The sequence below is a fragment of the Scomber scombrus genome, chromosome 15 (assembly GCF_963691925.1).
Source record: "Scomber scombrus chromosome 15, fScoSco1.1, whole genome shotgun sequence".
Lineage (NCBI taxonomy): Eukaryota > Metazoa > Chordata > Actinopteri > Scombriformes > Scombridae > Scomber > Scomber scombrus.
This window is the reverse complement of record NC_084984.1, coordinates 11,364,959-11,380,062: the sequence shown is the minus strand read 5'-3', so window position 1 is coordinate 11,380,062 and position 15,104 is coordinate 11,364,959. Positions and strand designations below refer to the sequence as shown.

The following is a 15,104-nucleotide window of genomic DNA, read 5'->3' as shown; positions in this document are numbered from 1 at the left end:
GAAATGTGATGTTTACCTGCCTTTTTGTTGTGGACCACATACCAGACATGTTCATTACCACAGCTCCTCAAATCAGAACTGATCAAACAGGTTTTGAGTTGCTATGATAATCATCAGATCACACAGTCATTACCTGCAATCTATAGAACTGTGCAAAGGTTTAGGCTCTAAAATAGTTTTTATTAATCAATTAACTTTATAAAAACTTCAGTAAGCAGACAAAACGGTAATGAAATCAATATTTGCGTTAACCTTTAAAGTAGCACCAATTACTTAGGCACAGTTCAGGTTTTTCAAGGTATTACTGTCAAGAATTCAAGTACCTCAGAAGCATGTTGGAGAAGTTGCCACAGTTCTTCTGTGGATATAAGCGTCTCAGCTGCTTCTGTCTCCTCATGTCTCCATGATGTTGAAATCAGGGCTCTGTGAAGGCCAAACCATCTGTTGCAGGACTCCTTGTTCCTCTAGTCGAGGAAGATGATTCTTTATGATTAACTGTATGTTTGGGGTATTTGTCAAGCTGCAGAATAAATTAGGGATCGATCAGATGCCTCCCTCATGGTACTGCATTTTGATAAAAATCTCAACATCTAAAGTACCTCAAACTTTTGCACAGTACTTTATATTCTCCTGTTGAACCACAAGTTGAAACATTTTGTCTTGTGCCATTGTGATTTTACACAGGCGTCTATGTCAAGTTTCAAAAACATGGTGAGCAACAAGGGATTTCCTGTCTTTTCATCATTTAAAATCCTCTCTCTGAGTATGAATATAAGCCTAAGAGGCTTTATATACAATGACTATAAACCTGTCCTGATACAACTATGTAAATCTCCCTACAATTATTTAAACATCCTTAGGCCCAACGCCTTACCTTGGATTCATATTAATAAAACCTTTCGACTTCTTTACTTCAAATAATGCAATATCTTCACAGGTTTAAAGGTTTAATATTAATATTCATTTTACTACAAAATCCAATACACTGTCTAGTATTCCAATACAATACAGCAGCGATAGAATAGCAACATGAAATCACACCAGACTCTAAGGTCAACTTTTTCCCCTCCCATAATAATTATTATTTGTGCCTAGACATGTAAGATTTCAGTTTTTGGAAGGTTCATATCAGCATTATATCACATATTTGTGTGTGTGTGTAGACATGAGTATGTGTGGTGTGTGCAGCAGCAGGGCTGTGTAGCTGACAGCATGTGAGAGTGACGAAGGAAACAGTTGAGTGCTTGCAGAGTGGTGGTCTCATTCTTACATGCCAAAGCCTTTGCGGTACGACCCCGTGCAGTGAGAACAGCAAACATACGTATAAACACATGGAGGCACACTTCATAAGCTGGTCCACACACACACACACGCACACAAATGTACATGTGACCCAGGAAAACATTCCTAGACTCATGACCAGAACGTCTGGAAGGATGACCTCGTTTTCACTCAGTCACTTGGCTTTTTTCTCATTTGTTCTCTGATGGTCTTTTCGATATGATATTCATCATTATTTCCTCTGGCGGAGCTTGACTTATTAATATTTTGCTATGTGTAAGATTTGGGAAATGGATACACAGCTTCAGATATTTCTTGGGAATATGTGACTGTTTACTGTTTTGTCTTATTTGGGTTGCTGTAAAGATTGAAGTGGAAAAGTCCCTAAAGCCTGAAGCGACCGACCCTGAGGAGAAAGAAAAGAACACAAGACTCCACTGTTCAGCAGCTGTTTTCCAATGACAGATGATTAAACAGGAGCATTTTCTGAGAGATGGAAATGAAGACACTTTGACTGACCTACTATCAAACAACAGATGCATCTCTTTTATTTCTGCACTGTTTTTCTCAACTGCAAAGACTGAGTCTGGTTTTTTGGGAAAATGCTAGAATGCAGGCACTTTAAATTCTGCACTTCTGGTATGTTATCTTATCGCAAATTTATTAATAGGCGTTTCTTCCAGAAGCTTACAAATTGTGTCGGTTTCAAGAGGGGTGAGTATGACAACACAGCATAATACACATAGTGATGTTAGTGAGTTTAATGAGAGTTATGTCTTTGGATTCTGAACTGATGTGATGCTTTTGTATACTTGTTGAATAATATAATAATTCAAATTTCAAATGAGTACTAGTTATTTTCTAAGTTATGGCTTGCTGTCAAAAGCACGAGTATCCTTGTAAGCTCAGTCTTATTCAGTCACCGTGCGGTACCTTGTTGTACCACGTATATGCATGTGTGTGAGTAGCCTCTGTCTGTATCTGGAGACCGGAAAAGTATGCAGATCCAAATCTCTCAGGAAGGCTGCCTTAATCCCCTCTTGTGTTGCGTCCACATGAGACGGCTGCAAATGGAAATCAGTCTCTCTTTTTTTTTTTTCGTACTGTGGCTGCCTCAGACAAAAGGCGAGAGGTGCTCAGCAGGAAGTTAGAGATTTGATCATCAGACTAAGGCTTTGTGGGTGAACATATTTTTGCTTGGCCTGTCTGGCCGACCTTATCGCCAATCTTTTTCAATCGATTTAACCGTTCTCTTTGATGTGCCTGAATACATAGATGGTAATAATGTCTGTAATTCTTTGAAAAATGGCCCTTTCATTTTGAGAGAGAAAGTTAGATAGTGCAGCATATTGTTTTAATAATTTATATGTCAAGATAAACCATCATGTTTTTTACATGTCTGTGATAAAACATTATTAAACCTCTTCCATTTTAAATGACTGTTCTATCAATGGCTGCTATAATTCACATTAATACCATCATTTAACATTGGTGTTTCAGGGATCTTTGGTCAGAAGTTGGAGGAGACTGTGCGGTATGAACGTCGGTTCGGGAACAAGCTTGCCCCTATGCTCGTGGAGCAGTGTGTGGATTTCATTCGGCAGTGGGGCCTTCGGGAGGAGGGCCTATTCAGGCTGCCAGGTCAGGCTAACCTGGTCAAAGAACTTCAAGATGCCTTCGACTGTGGAGAAAAACCCTCTTTTGACTGGTAAGCAAACACGTTAGCACACTAGCTGCTTAGGTTTCCTCAATGCATTTTAATGTGTAGTTGATATGCTCATATTGTTGACTGATTGAGTCCTGCACCACTGAAACCACACTAGTGCTTCTGTTGGCTTTGAACAAAAAAAAAGGTTTAGAAAAAATAAGAATAGGTGAGTTTGCATAAGATGTAGTTGCATCTAGTTAGACTTGAATAATGTAGGCTTTCAATGTAAGCTTGTCTTCAGTTGAAATTTTAATTTAATTAACTGGTCATTGTTTTGCATGGAGAACATTGAATAGTATGCAACAGAGACAAAGGAATCATCCTTTGCAACAAACCAAGAAACATTTGAATATTATGGGAAAGAAAGTAAGTTTAAACCATAGACTGTAAAAAACAATGGATGTAGCCTCTGTTATGTCACAAATTGGTTTGTTGACCCACGTTTTGAAGCTGATTTTAGCCTAGCCATCAGGAAAGTGTTTAATAAATCAAGTGAGAAGTAGGGTCACTTTCTCATAGACTTCCATACAATCAGAATTATCTTTGGAGCAGGTGAAGTCTCCCTCTGATGGCCATTAGTGAGAATGCAGGTTTAATGCACTGCATTGGCTTCACTTTTCAGACACGGAACTATTAAATGCAGCTAAGCAAATATAAAGGCAAGATTTCTCATCTGATTCCTTTCAGAACAAATCAATTTGTTTTGTTATATAACATTGATTATACTTGTTGTGTGCTATTAATCACCTTTTGTGAACAGACTGCCTGTGTTGAGAGTAATTGTGTTGTTTATTTGTTTTGCTTTTACCACACTCAGTTGTAACATCTGGTTCATTAACTGGGTATAAGAATTTGTGCAACTACAGAATAGCTTCCTTGGCTCTATCCTGTTCCTTCCTGTCCCCATTTTACCTCTTCAGTGCGAGGCAGCATCGTAAAACACAGCAGTGCTAAACAGTGATCTAATAAGTCTTCTGACATGTCATACCCAACAAAGCACAGGTGTAATTGGTAATAAAGACTGCATCCCATTTAGATCAACAGTTCCAGGATGATGCTATTGTGCACACTGACCCACTGAGACACATTAACAATCGTTAATGTTATTAGTTCCACCTGTGTTTTTTCTGCTATGACAAGTCCAAAGTATTTGTGGAGAAACAGGCCTGTGTGATACAAGTTGGTAAGCTAGGAACATCTGCATGACTTTAAAATAAAATGTATATTTGTCCAGACACTATGGGGGGGGGGGAATATGCATTTTTTGATAGAATTGTAAAGGGAAGGTAAAAAAATGTAATCCTAAACTCCTTAACAGTCTGCAGTCATGTTTACAGAACAAAACTCAGAATCTTGGCAACTAAATCAGGGTTCAAATCTGCCTTCATGTTATGTTTTGTGTATGAAACTGAAGGCTGTTTTATTAATGTGACAACCTCCCCATTTCATTCCATCTGGCACTCCCACCATCTATTCCAATGACAATAAATAAAACCTTAATAGGACTGTCAGGATCCAGGCTCATACATCAACATCTCATCACTTCCAGAAACACAAAATACGGGATCACACTCAGATGTGCCAACATTATGTCAGATCCAAAGTGACACATCTCTGCCCACCTGCTTCTGCTTTAATGGAATATATGTCACATAATGGCTACACCTTTACCTTCCTCCTGTGCCTCTACAAATACCCGTTTTTTGTTGTCTATTGTCCTTCGTCTTGCTGATTCCCTCATTAGCCTTCTGCAACCTCCTACCTGTCTCACCAGCTGCACCCAGTTGGCTCATTAGTGTCTCTGAGCCTACAGTGGCAACCCTTTTTGCCTTTTGGCACATCATGTAAGCTGCCCTAGTGTTGTTGTTGTTGTTGTTCCAGCTGATACCTGTCTGCCTTTCTGTTACATATGTCCCATTTTCTAGCTTTAGTTAGATTTTTTCTCCCACATTAAGTAAGCCCTGCTGAAAAAACAGCATGCTCAAATAACTCCTCTAGAATCCTAGAATTAAGGGGTATTTTAATCAAGCATTATATTTCACATTTGATTTGTGCTGTATCTGACGTGCTCTATGTTCTCTGTAACTTATGGTATTTACATTATCTTTCCTTCTCATTCCACTCATTCCCTAAAGTCCTCTTTCTGCAAGAGCCATTATGTTGATTTTTGTTTTCCTCTGTGACATTTTCGTCTCAACTCTCCTTCATTTCTGTCTCTGCCTGTCTTGCGTCTCTCTGCAGTAACACAGATGTTCATACGGTAGCTTCTCTACTGAAGCTGTATCTCAGAGAGCTGCCGGAGCCCGTCATCCCCTTCCACAAATATGAGGAGTTCCTGGCCTGTGCCAAGCTCCTTGGAAAAGACGATGAAATGGTAAGAAAGAGTAGTTGATGAGTTCTTTTAAACGTCTTTTTACAGACTTTGTTTCCCAACATAAAGTGTGATTTAAATATTCTTTAAGTTATAAACACACAAACAGAAGAGATCTTCCAGAGATGGTCTCTCGCTGCCGAGATGTCCATGCTCTGCTCTGCTGTTCCTCACACGATGACTTCTAACATCTAAATTGGGTTTCTCTTTCACCATAAGGCATGCTTCTTTTAATACCTCAAATGCAGAATAGAGCTGCCACTCCTTTTATAAACCTTAAAACTAGAAGCTACTACTAAAAACAAACACACGGTTGCTTACAGTAGTCATTAAAAGCATCTCATAAAGACATAAGAATAGTACAGTAGTCATTAAAAGCATCTCATAACGACATAAGAATAGTATCTTTCTCTGATTATAGAGTAGATATACAATTACATACCTCACATACCTCAGAGAGTGATCAAAATAATTTAATACCACCACTAACATGAAAAGTTTTTATTTGCCTGATGAAGTGCTGAATGAAATGCATTTCTCTTATCAGTGCCAATGAAAAAGATCCTTAATCGTATATTCTTATGGGCTAAGTATGCAGTTACTACCACAAAAATATATATTTATATATATATTCATGTTTTCATTTCAATCTTCTTTAAATCTTTTTCACTGATTTGCTTTGTTTTGTGTTTTGTCTGTGCGTGTGATTTGTTATATCTGATGAGCTATAGTGTAATGGTAGATTACAACTTGTAGTATGAACTGATATGAATTATTGTTCTTGATTAAACTGAAAAAAAGTTACAAAATAAGTGTGCTTCATCTCTAGGGTATGAAGGAGTTGAGAAAGCTTGTGGAAAGTCTACCTCCAGTGAACTACAACCTTCTCAAATACATCTGCAGGTATTCATTGATCATTAAAGTGTGAATTTCAAATTGTGACCACTGAATAGTGACAAGGTTAATATTTTCTTGTCCCCCAGATTTCTTGATGAAGTCCAGTCATATTCTGGAGTGAATAAAATGAGTGTCCAGAACTTGGCCACAGTATTTGGGCCAAATATCTTGAGGCCAAAGGTTGAGGATCCGGTTGCCATTATGGAAGGTCAGTATTCAAGCTTTCTGAGATTTAGTTTTAATGCTGAACTAAATTGAATGGTCTAATAATAAATGTAATGATGTATGGTCTCATGTTGGCAGGTACTGTTCTGGTCCAGCAGCTCATGGCTGTTTTGATTGGCCGACAAGACGTGCTATTCCCTCAAGATGAGGACATCCCCACAGCCCTCGAGCTTGTCAACAACAACATCGAATTAGCACGGCGACAAGCCACCACAACTACCTCCACCATCACTACAATATCCCAAAACGCTGAAAACAACAACACACATGTGGTGCGGCAGTGTGTTTGGGAAGCACCTGAGTCTCCTTCTCACCGCCAGCATGTAGACAACAGTGGCTCCCCGCGGTCAGCAAGCCCTCGTAATGGGGTCATAGGACGCTTTGACATCACCCGCAGTCCACCGCTAACTGTTAAAAAGAACCCAGCATTCAGTAAAGGAAGTGGGATTGTTACAAATGGCTCATTCAGCTCCTCTTCACCCTCCTCAGACCCCAACCAAGAAAAGAGTCCAACTTTGAGTGGAGGCGGGAGTTTACCGGTGCGTCGCAGTGGGACATTAAAAAGCTCAGGCACAAAAATGGGCACCAGTGGAGTGACGAGTGGAAGCAGCCCTGGAGGAAATGGCAATGGAGTTGTGCGCATGGGCATTTCCGGCACTGATGTGGTCACAGGAAGTCTTAACTGCCGCAACAGTCTTTGGGTACCAAATGGCTGCGTCACATTACGGGAGAACAACAAAGCACGTGACTGCTCCAATGGGGATCAAACATCCAATCAGAACCGTCTGTCCACATATGACAATGTCCATTTAAACCATCAGAACCTGCAGCAGCAGAACCAGATCACCACCACGTGTCTGAACAGCAGCTGCGAGGACAAGCAGAGCGTGGACAGCGCTACCTGGTCCACCTCCTCCTGCGAAATCTCCCTTCCCGACAACTCCACTTCCTGTCGCTCCTCTACCACCACTTGCCCTGAGCAGGACTTTTATGACGGTCACTATGATGACCTGGACGGACCAGCCCAAGATAATGACCCCCCTCATTCTGGTGTAAGAGGAGAAGGGGAGGGCAGGAACAGCAACAGAGAAGCAGGTGGAGATGGAACAGGGAGGAGTAGTCGGGGCACAAGCAGTAGTGATAATAGTGATGGTTTCACTGTTGGTAATGGAACTGGCAACCACAGCGCTCTGCACAGCTTAGTAGCCAGTCTTAAACAGGAGATGCATAAGCAGAAGACTGAGTATGAAGCCAGGATAAAGAGGTAGGGTTCTTTGAAAAATGGTGTTTCTGATGACAATAGAAAGATGTTGCTTAAAATAAAGGGCATGAATCTGTGAATCAGAGACTGTTAGCCTAAATTTTAGTATTAAGACTGGAAGTAGATGGAAAAGCTAGTCTTGGGATACTACACAACCAGAGATGTCCACCTACCGAAGTCTGGAAATGCACAGAATTTGCTTAAATGTTGAGAGAACAGATGCTAACAAAACTACGCCCCTTAGCTACATTTTGCCAAGGACATGCCTTACTTGAAATTATCCTCTCCCTACATTTTCGTCTACAGTATCTTGTGTGTCACTTCCCGGATATTAAGGGTAATCTAAAGAATTTGGATTGGTTCTGAAATACAGGGTTTATTTTAAACTCTCTAATTGTTTTGACAATGAAACCTGGAAGATTGTCCCCAGTCTCTATGAGCGAAAATTTTAGACACTGAGATTACAGTAAAGCTAGCCTGGCTCTGTTTGAAGGAAAGAAAAAGGTTGTCCCTCGAAAGCTCATTAATTAACACGTTGTATCTTGTTTCTTTATTATGTACAAAAACTAAAGTATAAAGAGGACAAGTGGTTTTACAGGCGGGTTATGTGCTGGACTATTTCTTGGCTGGTTGCCTGATGATAACCTCATGTTGACTAATTAGTGAGGTTTAAAGGATTTAACAGACAGTTATAGATATACGAGTAACATTTCAGGGTAATGTCATGACAAGAAATTATGACTTCAGCTGCAGTATGTCATTCATTAAATGTATTCAAAATTAACAACAGCTGTTTCCCTCCTTGCCTTGCCTTTGAAGTATACTCTCAGATGAGCCATCGTCACCTCCTAATCCTCTGTTGTCCTGCTTTGCAGCTTGGAGCAGCGTAACCTGGAGCTGGAGACAGAGATGGTGAGCCTCCATGAGGAGCTGGACCAGGAGAGGAAGAAATACACCATGGCGGAGATCAAACTGCGCAATGCTGAGCGTGCCAAGGACGATGCTGAGCGGCGAAACCAGATGCTGCAGAAAGAGATGGAACAGTTTTTCTCCACGTTTAGTGACCTCACCGCAACTGGCAATGCCACAGCCACCGAACCCCGCCGACCAGATTGTAACAACACCATCTGGATACAGTGAAGGAGGGCGGGAAATGTGGGTTGTTAAATCTTTACAAAATGCCAGTAAAGACTGGAAATGTACATTATGGGGGCTCCAAACAGGATTTGGCTGCTGTTTGTAGAAGACATGTTGGGAAGTTATATTGCGGTGGTTAATTTAAAAATGGGAGGTGCAGGGCTAATGCAAGCCACCTGTATAAATGAAGACATCACCTGGAGTGATGTCATTATCTGTAAATACAGCATTATTTAAACCGCTCACAGACACACTCCAACCTACTCAGAAACTGTAGTGGTACGCACTCATCTGACTAGGCAATGGAGTAAAGGGACAGTACATCACAGTCTACAATGATATACAGTACAATTATTTTATCTTAGCTCCTCGAGACAGATAGGAAAGAAGGAAAAACATGTAAAAAGGTCGTGTTCAGTGGAAAAAAACAGCCTTAGACCTGTAAACAGTTCAAGACCATGCAAAACCAGTCTTTATTCATTTTTACAATGTAACCAAAAACATCTTATTGGTCCATATAGTTCTGTATCTACTCATGTACATAGATGGAAACAATGCAGAAGAATCAGTGTCGTATGTATGTAAAGAGAAATGAAAGTAATACTTAAATGTTTATCTGATATTTAAACAAGTTATCAATGTGTGATATTTTATATTTTTCCTTGCACTTATGTGTCTGTTTAGTCTCAGCAAGGTGGTACTGAATGTGTATGTCAGTCAATGTGTGTACCATTTAAATTGGAGAGTATACTGTATATGTGCCTGTGCTTCTGTGCTGTTAACATTTACCCCATGACCAAAAAAAAAAGTACTGTAAATATTTTATAGATAAGCGTAGACACTACTTGTTAGTCTGCACTGTGGTTTGAAACATATTCAAAAGGATATGGCACGTATGGTAGTAGATCGATTCTGATTGAGGAATGTTTTGTAGCTTGTAAAAATACATTTTAATACCTGCACGATGGGTCATGGCATAAACGTAAAAATAAATGTTTGTCGTGAATTCAGAATTTCGGGTGACAAATTGTACTCTCGTCATTGAGAGATATGTAGCTTTTGTCATTCTATAAATGTTCTTGGGAAGTACAGTTAACAATCTGCCTTTGAGCTTTTGAGATGCCAGTTTTGTAAATATTTTCTTGTAGTCCTGTGACAAGTTATCCACCTGACACAACTGGTTTTCATCCTGATCTAGCATGGAAAGACAAGCTGAAGGTACAAAGTACCAACACATAGTTGTGTTTGTGGGTCATTTCTGTGAAAAAAGGGGATAGCATCAAGTGTGTAGTAAGTGGTGTGTGCATGATGGTGCATGAGTCCATAAGGGTCGATGTACATTAAATGAATGTCTATAAAGCGACTGCATAGTGGTGCAGTCTGCAGACTGAGTGTACTTTATGTAGCTTTAAACCAAACGTCTACAAACAATGTGGATTTTCAAATGGGTACAAAACAGGACACACCTGAATTCAGACCTGGGCTGTCAAAAGAAGTTTGTGTGCACCAGCCTGCTACTGGCTACTTTTCCTCTGAAGGCCAGGTCTCCTTTAAACCTGCTGCTGGTCATTGCAGGACATCTGGAATGTGCACATGGAGAAGAAAAAAAGTGCCTGAACAATTGAAGGAGGGCGGGGAGTTTGCACTTCTCATTTTGCACCCTTCACCGGGAAATAAAAGGCTTAAGCAAAACTGACAGTGTCACCTCGTTCTGTGAATTCCACACAAAAGAGCAGATTACAGACAGAAGGCAAGAGGGAAAGGAGGACTGGGACAGTGGAATATTTTAACAACATGATACTTGATATACAAAGAACTTTAAAAAATGACAATATGAATAAAAATGCATTTTGATGTGAGTCTCCCTTTGTTATTTTTGAGTGTATCTTGAAGGTTGCAACACACAATACATAGGGGGGGGGGAGATACAGCATTTGGTTCAAACTAATTAAATTGAATATAGTATATTTAAATATATTGAATATATATCTCTAAACATTGCTTGTTTTGTGTGACCAATAGTTCAAAATTCAATTTAGTGATATAAAACAGAGAAAATGAGCAAATTGTCACATTTGAAAGCCTAGAACCATAACAATCACACTATCATCACAATTGTTGATTACTTTTCTAGAATTTATTATTTGGCATGAGATTAACCTGTTAGGCAAAGAGATTTATAGAAAACTGTCATACCAGTATGTTAGGAGAAATATTTTCCCATAATAGGTATAGGTACAGTATAAGGATCTATTTTTACAGGGGAAAAGTGATAGTGGATATGGATTGTAACACTCCAGGCCCCAGGTTTACTCCGTATAATTTGGATCTATAATTTGATTAATTGTAAATCATTTAGAAAATAAAAGTCTGGTTTTAAGTTGTTTTATCAAAGTGCACACAGAAAACTGAGGGCGGGGTATGATTCAGTCATAGGAGCACTATAAGGCTGCAACCAACAATTATTTGTATTAACAAGAGGTCTGACAGTTATTTTCTTGAATAATAGTGTATACAATTAGAGAAAATAGTAAAAATGCCCATTATTATTCCCTGAGGCCTAAATGATGAGATATTCAGATATAAGATAATCATATATTTATATATGTTTTCTCTGTCCAACAATTAAAAAACTCAGAATTAATCAATTAATCATTTCAGCCCTAGTGTACTACCATTTATATATAGTGGGAGTCAATAAGGATACAGCCATGCTGCAGGGACTTGCAACTTTACCTACAGTACAACAGCCTGATAAACAATCAGAAATATTATATTGTTATATTTCCCACCACTAATTTGGACTTAACACTTCAGTGGGGAAGATCAATACACTGCAGCAAATGTTTTTAATCATTCTGCCTGAAAATCTGTTAATGTTTGCCAGCCTTCAGAGTGAAAAGGACAGATACTGAATTAGAGTGTAGGAGGGACTCACTGTTACTCTGACACATTGGACAGATGGTTCCTTTGGAGAAAAAACGCCAGAAACAAATAATATGGACACATGCATGTAACACACAAAAAGTACACCATTTTCCAAGATCAAAGGTTTTGTTTATTTTCAATCACATACATATACTATTTTTACATACACAGTTCCTTTAAAATGTTGTGTTTACAGTAACAGCTTTCAGTATTTTTTTTTCTTTTTCTTCTGCATTTGTTTTGACTTTATTTGAAACGCTATAGCCTGAAGCTTTGAGATCAGCGTGAAACAGATACATTTTTTTCCCCCAACCTGACAATGTCAAAAGAATGATTCATTAAAACAGCACGGAGTAAAAGAAACAAGAGAGAAGGAATCATAAAAGAACTGAAGAACAACATCACCTGATTCAGATGAGCTATACAGGGTTTCATCATTGTAGAGTTCCACATTTCAGTCTACATTTAAGACTCTAAACATCTGCTTTTAGCATCACCTGACCATTGCCGTAGCTTGCCTCCCTGTCTGAGTGCAATAAAGTGTTTATTGCATTGTTGGATTGTTGTTATTTACAATATAACTTGAAAGAAAAACTGGAAATCAGTAAACTGGGGATCACAAGTACTGAGCCCAAAGATTTTATGTTGGCACAGCTGAGTACAAATGTATCCTAACTTGTACTAATATTGGTAATATTAAATGACAAGTCAGCCATCCTCAGATTATAACTCAATGGCAAATTTGACAAATCCTAAAATTCAAAAGATCATTATTAGGTCGCTCGTGACAAGAATCAAGAGCAGGTTGGCTGTTGACACATTTCTAAATCTAAGGTTAATGTGACTGAACATGAATACACACAAACTACTTTCAAACACATGACTGCAACGACTCTCCGTCAACATCTTCAAAAGCAATCACACAAAAGTCAGGATTTTGTATTGAAAGAAAATCAACATGTACTGATAAATCATCCGCCCAGATGCTCGATTACATCTTTCAATTGAACCGTACAGACAGTTTGTGTTGAATGCTGGTTTATTTGAAATCACACACACTGATGACAGAGCAGAGCAGCAAAGGACGTGTGTAATTGTGAAACCCATTCATTTCTACATTCAGTGCTGACAACCCAGCTGTGTTCAAATCATCTCTTCTTCAAGCGCAATAAAAAGGACCGAAAGCACCTTTTATTACAACAGAATTGTCTGGAGGGATGTCTTATAAAAGATCACATTCAGAAAAAGAAAAAAAACACATGAAAATGTTTCAGTATTTGTACTCAGAGACCAGAACATATAAAGACAGAAAAATAATGATTTAGTTAGGATGGTTAAAAATGCCCTGTAGAAAAACTGCAACAGTACTGTGAGTATTTGTGGTGTACAGTAGGAGCTGACTTACACTTTTAGACTCCTATGTGAGAAATTCATCTTAACATTTTTAAAAGAATTTTAAAGTTGCACCCTGTTTAGAAAGATTGCCCTGGCCAGACCCTGAACAGAAAGCCAAGCTAGCCGTAGCTTATTCTGGAGACGCCGCCCTCAGTTACCCTCTTAGCTCTTTGAAGGTACCGTAAGTCTGTGTGTGTGTTTCACTGTACACAAGCCACAGGCAAAAAGAGTGTTAACAATGCAGCTATTTGAAGTAGATATATAAGATTTGGGGACGATTATGAGGAGACATTGTATGTACAGCGACAGGGTGCATGCAAAAGGAGAACCACTATGTCCAGCGGCTGGACTGCAGATCACAGAGTTACAGTTAGACTGTCAGATGACATGTTACGAAACAAATACATGAAATGTGTTGATAAGTAATGACAGTGAGTGAGTGCTGTCACAACACCATGACAGCACTAATTTCAAACTAGTGGACATATCAGCCATGCAAACACAGATGTCCCAGTTTGTTTCATTAAGAGACAGTATAAGCTTCCTTGAGTGTGCCCTTATTGTCAGTTAACCTGATTGTTAAGTGATAAATACAATGTTATTATGCAAACTATGCATAAAGTAGGGATTTAGGGAAGTAGGTTTGTTCATACAGACAGAGTGGATGGATCTAAGAATGTCCTCCATCCACCAGCAGAACTATTACTTGGAAATTACTTCCTTGCTTTTTGAAATATCCTTTTTTAACCAAGCATCTGTCGGTGGCTCCTTGCCCATCAACCCACCGAACATGCATGAAACGTGGAACAATCATTTGTTCCTTCATTACTTTTTCACAAAAAATAAATAAGATATACACAAATAAACAACAGATCACCTGCTTGGTTTGCAGTTGGAGTGCATTCTATCTAAAACGTGAAAAGAAAGTTGTAGTAGCGCCCAAACTGTAATCAAGCATTACATGTTCACAACTGTAGCTAAAACAGTGGAAATATACAATTGGATAGACCTTGGACGGAATAAATAAGGGGTGTAATATTGTATTTAAGTGAAGACATTCAATCTTCAGATTCCAGTCTGCTAAACATGCCAAACATCTTCCTTTTTAAACTGCACAATCAGAGGTTTCTTGTGATCTAGTGGGCCATAACTGGACATGAACAAGAGAAAGAGCACACTACAGCTGACAAGCATTTGCAAAGTCCCAATGCAAACAATGCATGTTAAGTGTTCTTGCATGTATTAGTGTCCCAGTATGAGAAAATATGGTTTTAATGGAGATTGATTGAATCAAAAGTGAAGTTAAATCAAGTGCAAAATGGCAGAAAAAGGTTTGATGGATTTGTCTTAAGCCATACAATCTGAGGAAAGCAATTTGATTTTACACCACAAAATTCAGGACCCACTGGCTGAAACCTAAAGTTGCCTGGTCAGAGAGACGTTTTTCCTCAAATGTTCCTACCAAATATTTGGTGGCTTGGGGACGGTGATAGTTTTAAGGCAGAAAAATAAGAAGCAGAGGAAAATATAACCAAAAATAGTATGATTTCCGCTCCGGCAGCGCTTAAACCAGTTCAAAATAAGCTGTATCATTCCAAAAGGCACTTGCCATATTCAGGTACCATCTATCAATATAAATAAATCAATAAATAAATCTTCCAGTGAAGAAATAATGTAACTGATAGGTAGTCTCTACATCCAGTTTCCTTTACATCAACAAGAAAACATGACATGAGCTTCTGTGTGATGTGTAGTGAAACAATATACATGACTTTAGAATGAAACAATACATTGCTACGAGGTTAACACTCACTGCCCACCTTTAGCCTACCTACTGTATCACTTGCATCTTCTTCTAAAAACCTTCTGTTTCCAACAGTTAAATAAATAAGAATAGTCTC

General features: G+C 38.9%; 1 protein-coding gene across 1 annotated transcript in view; it reads left to right on the top strand.

The window, feature by feature from the left end:
- Positions 1 to 9,432, top strand: part of arhgap24 (Rho GTPase activating protein 24) — a 67,356-nt gene extending 57,924 nt beyond the window's left edge. The window contains exons 5-10 of the mRNA XM_062434897.1: positions 2,782 to 2,989; positions 5,231 to 5,363; positions 6,190 to 6,263; positions 6,344 to 6,465; positions 6,561 to 7,746; positions 8,619 to 9,432. Of these exons, the coding sequence (XP_062290881.1) occupies positions 2,782 to 2,989; positions 5,231 to 5,363; positions 6,190 to 6,263; positions 6,344 to 6,465; positions 6,561 to 7,746; positions 8,619 to 8,883 (1,988 nt within the window). The 3' untranslated portion in view covers positions 8,884 to 9,432. The remainder of the gene's footprint in view (positions 1 to 2,781; positions 2,990 to 5,230; positions 5,364 to 6,189; positions 6,264 to 6,343; positions 6,466 to 6,560; positions 7,747 to 8,618) is intronic.
- The last annotated feature ends 5,672 nt before the right edge of the window (positions 9,433 to 15,104 follow it).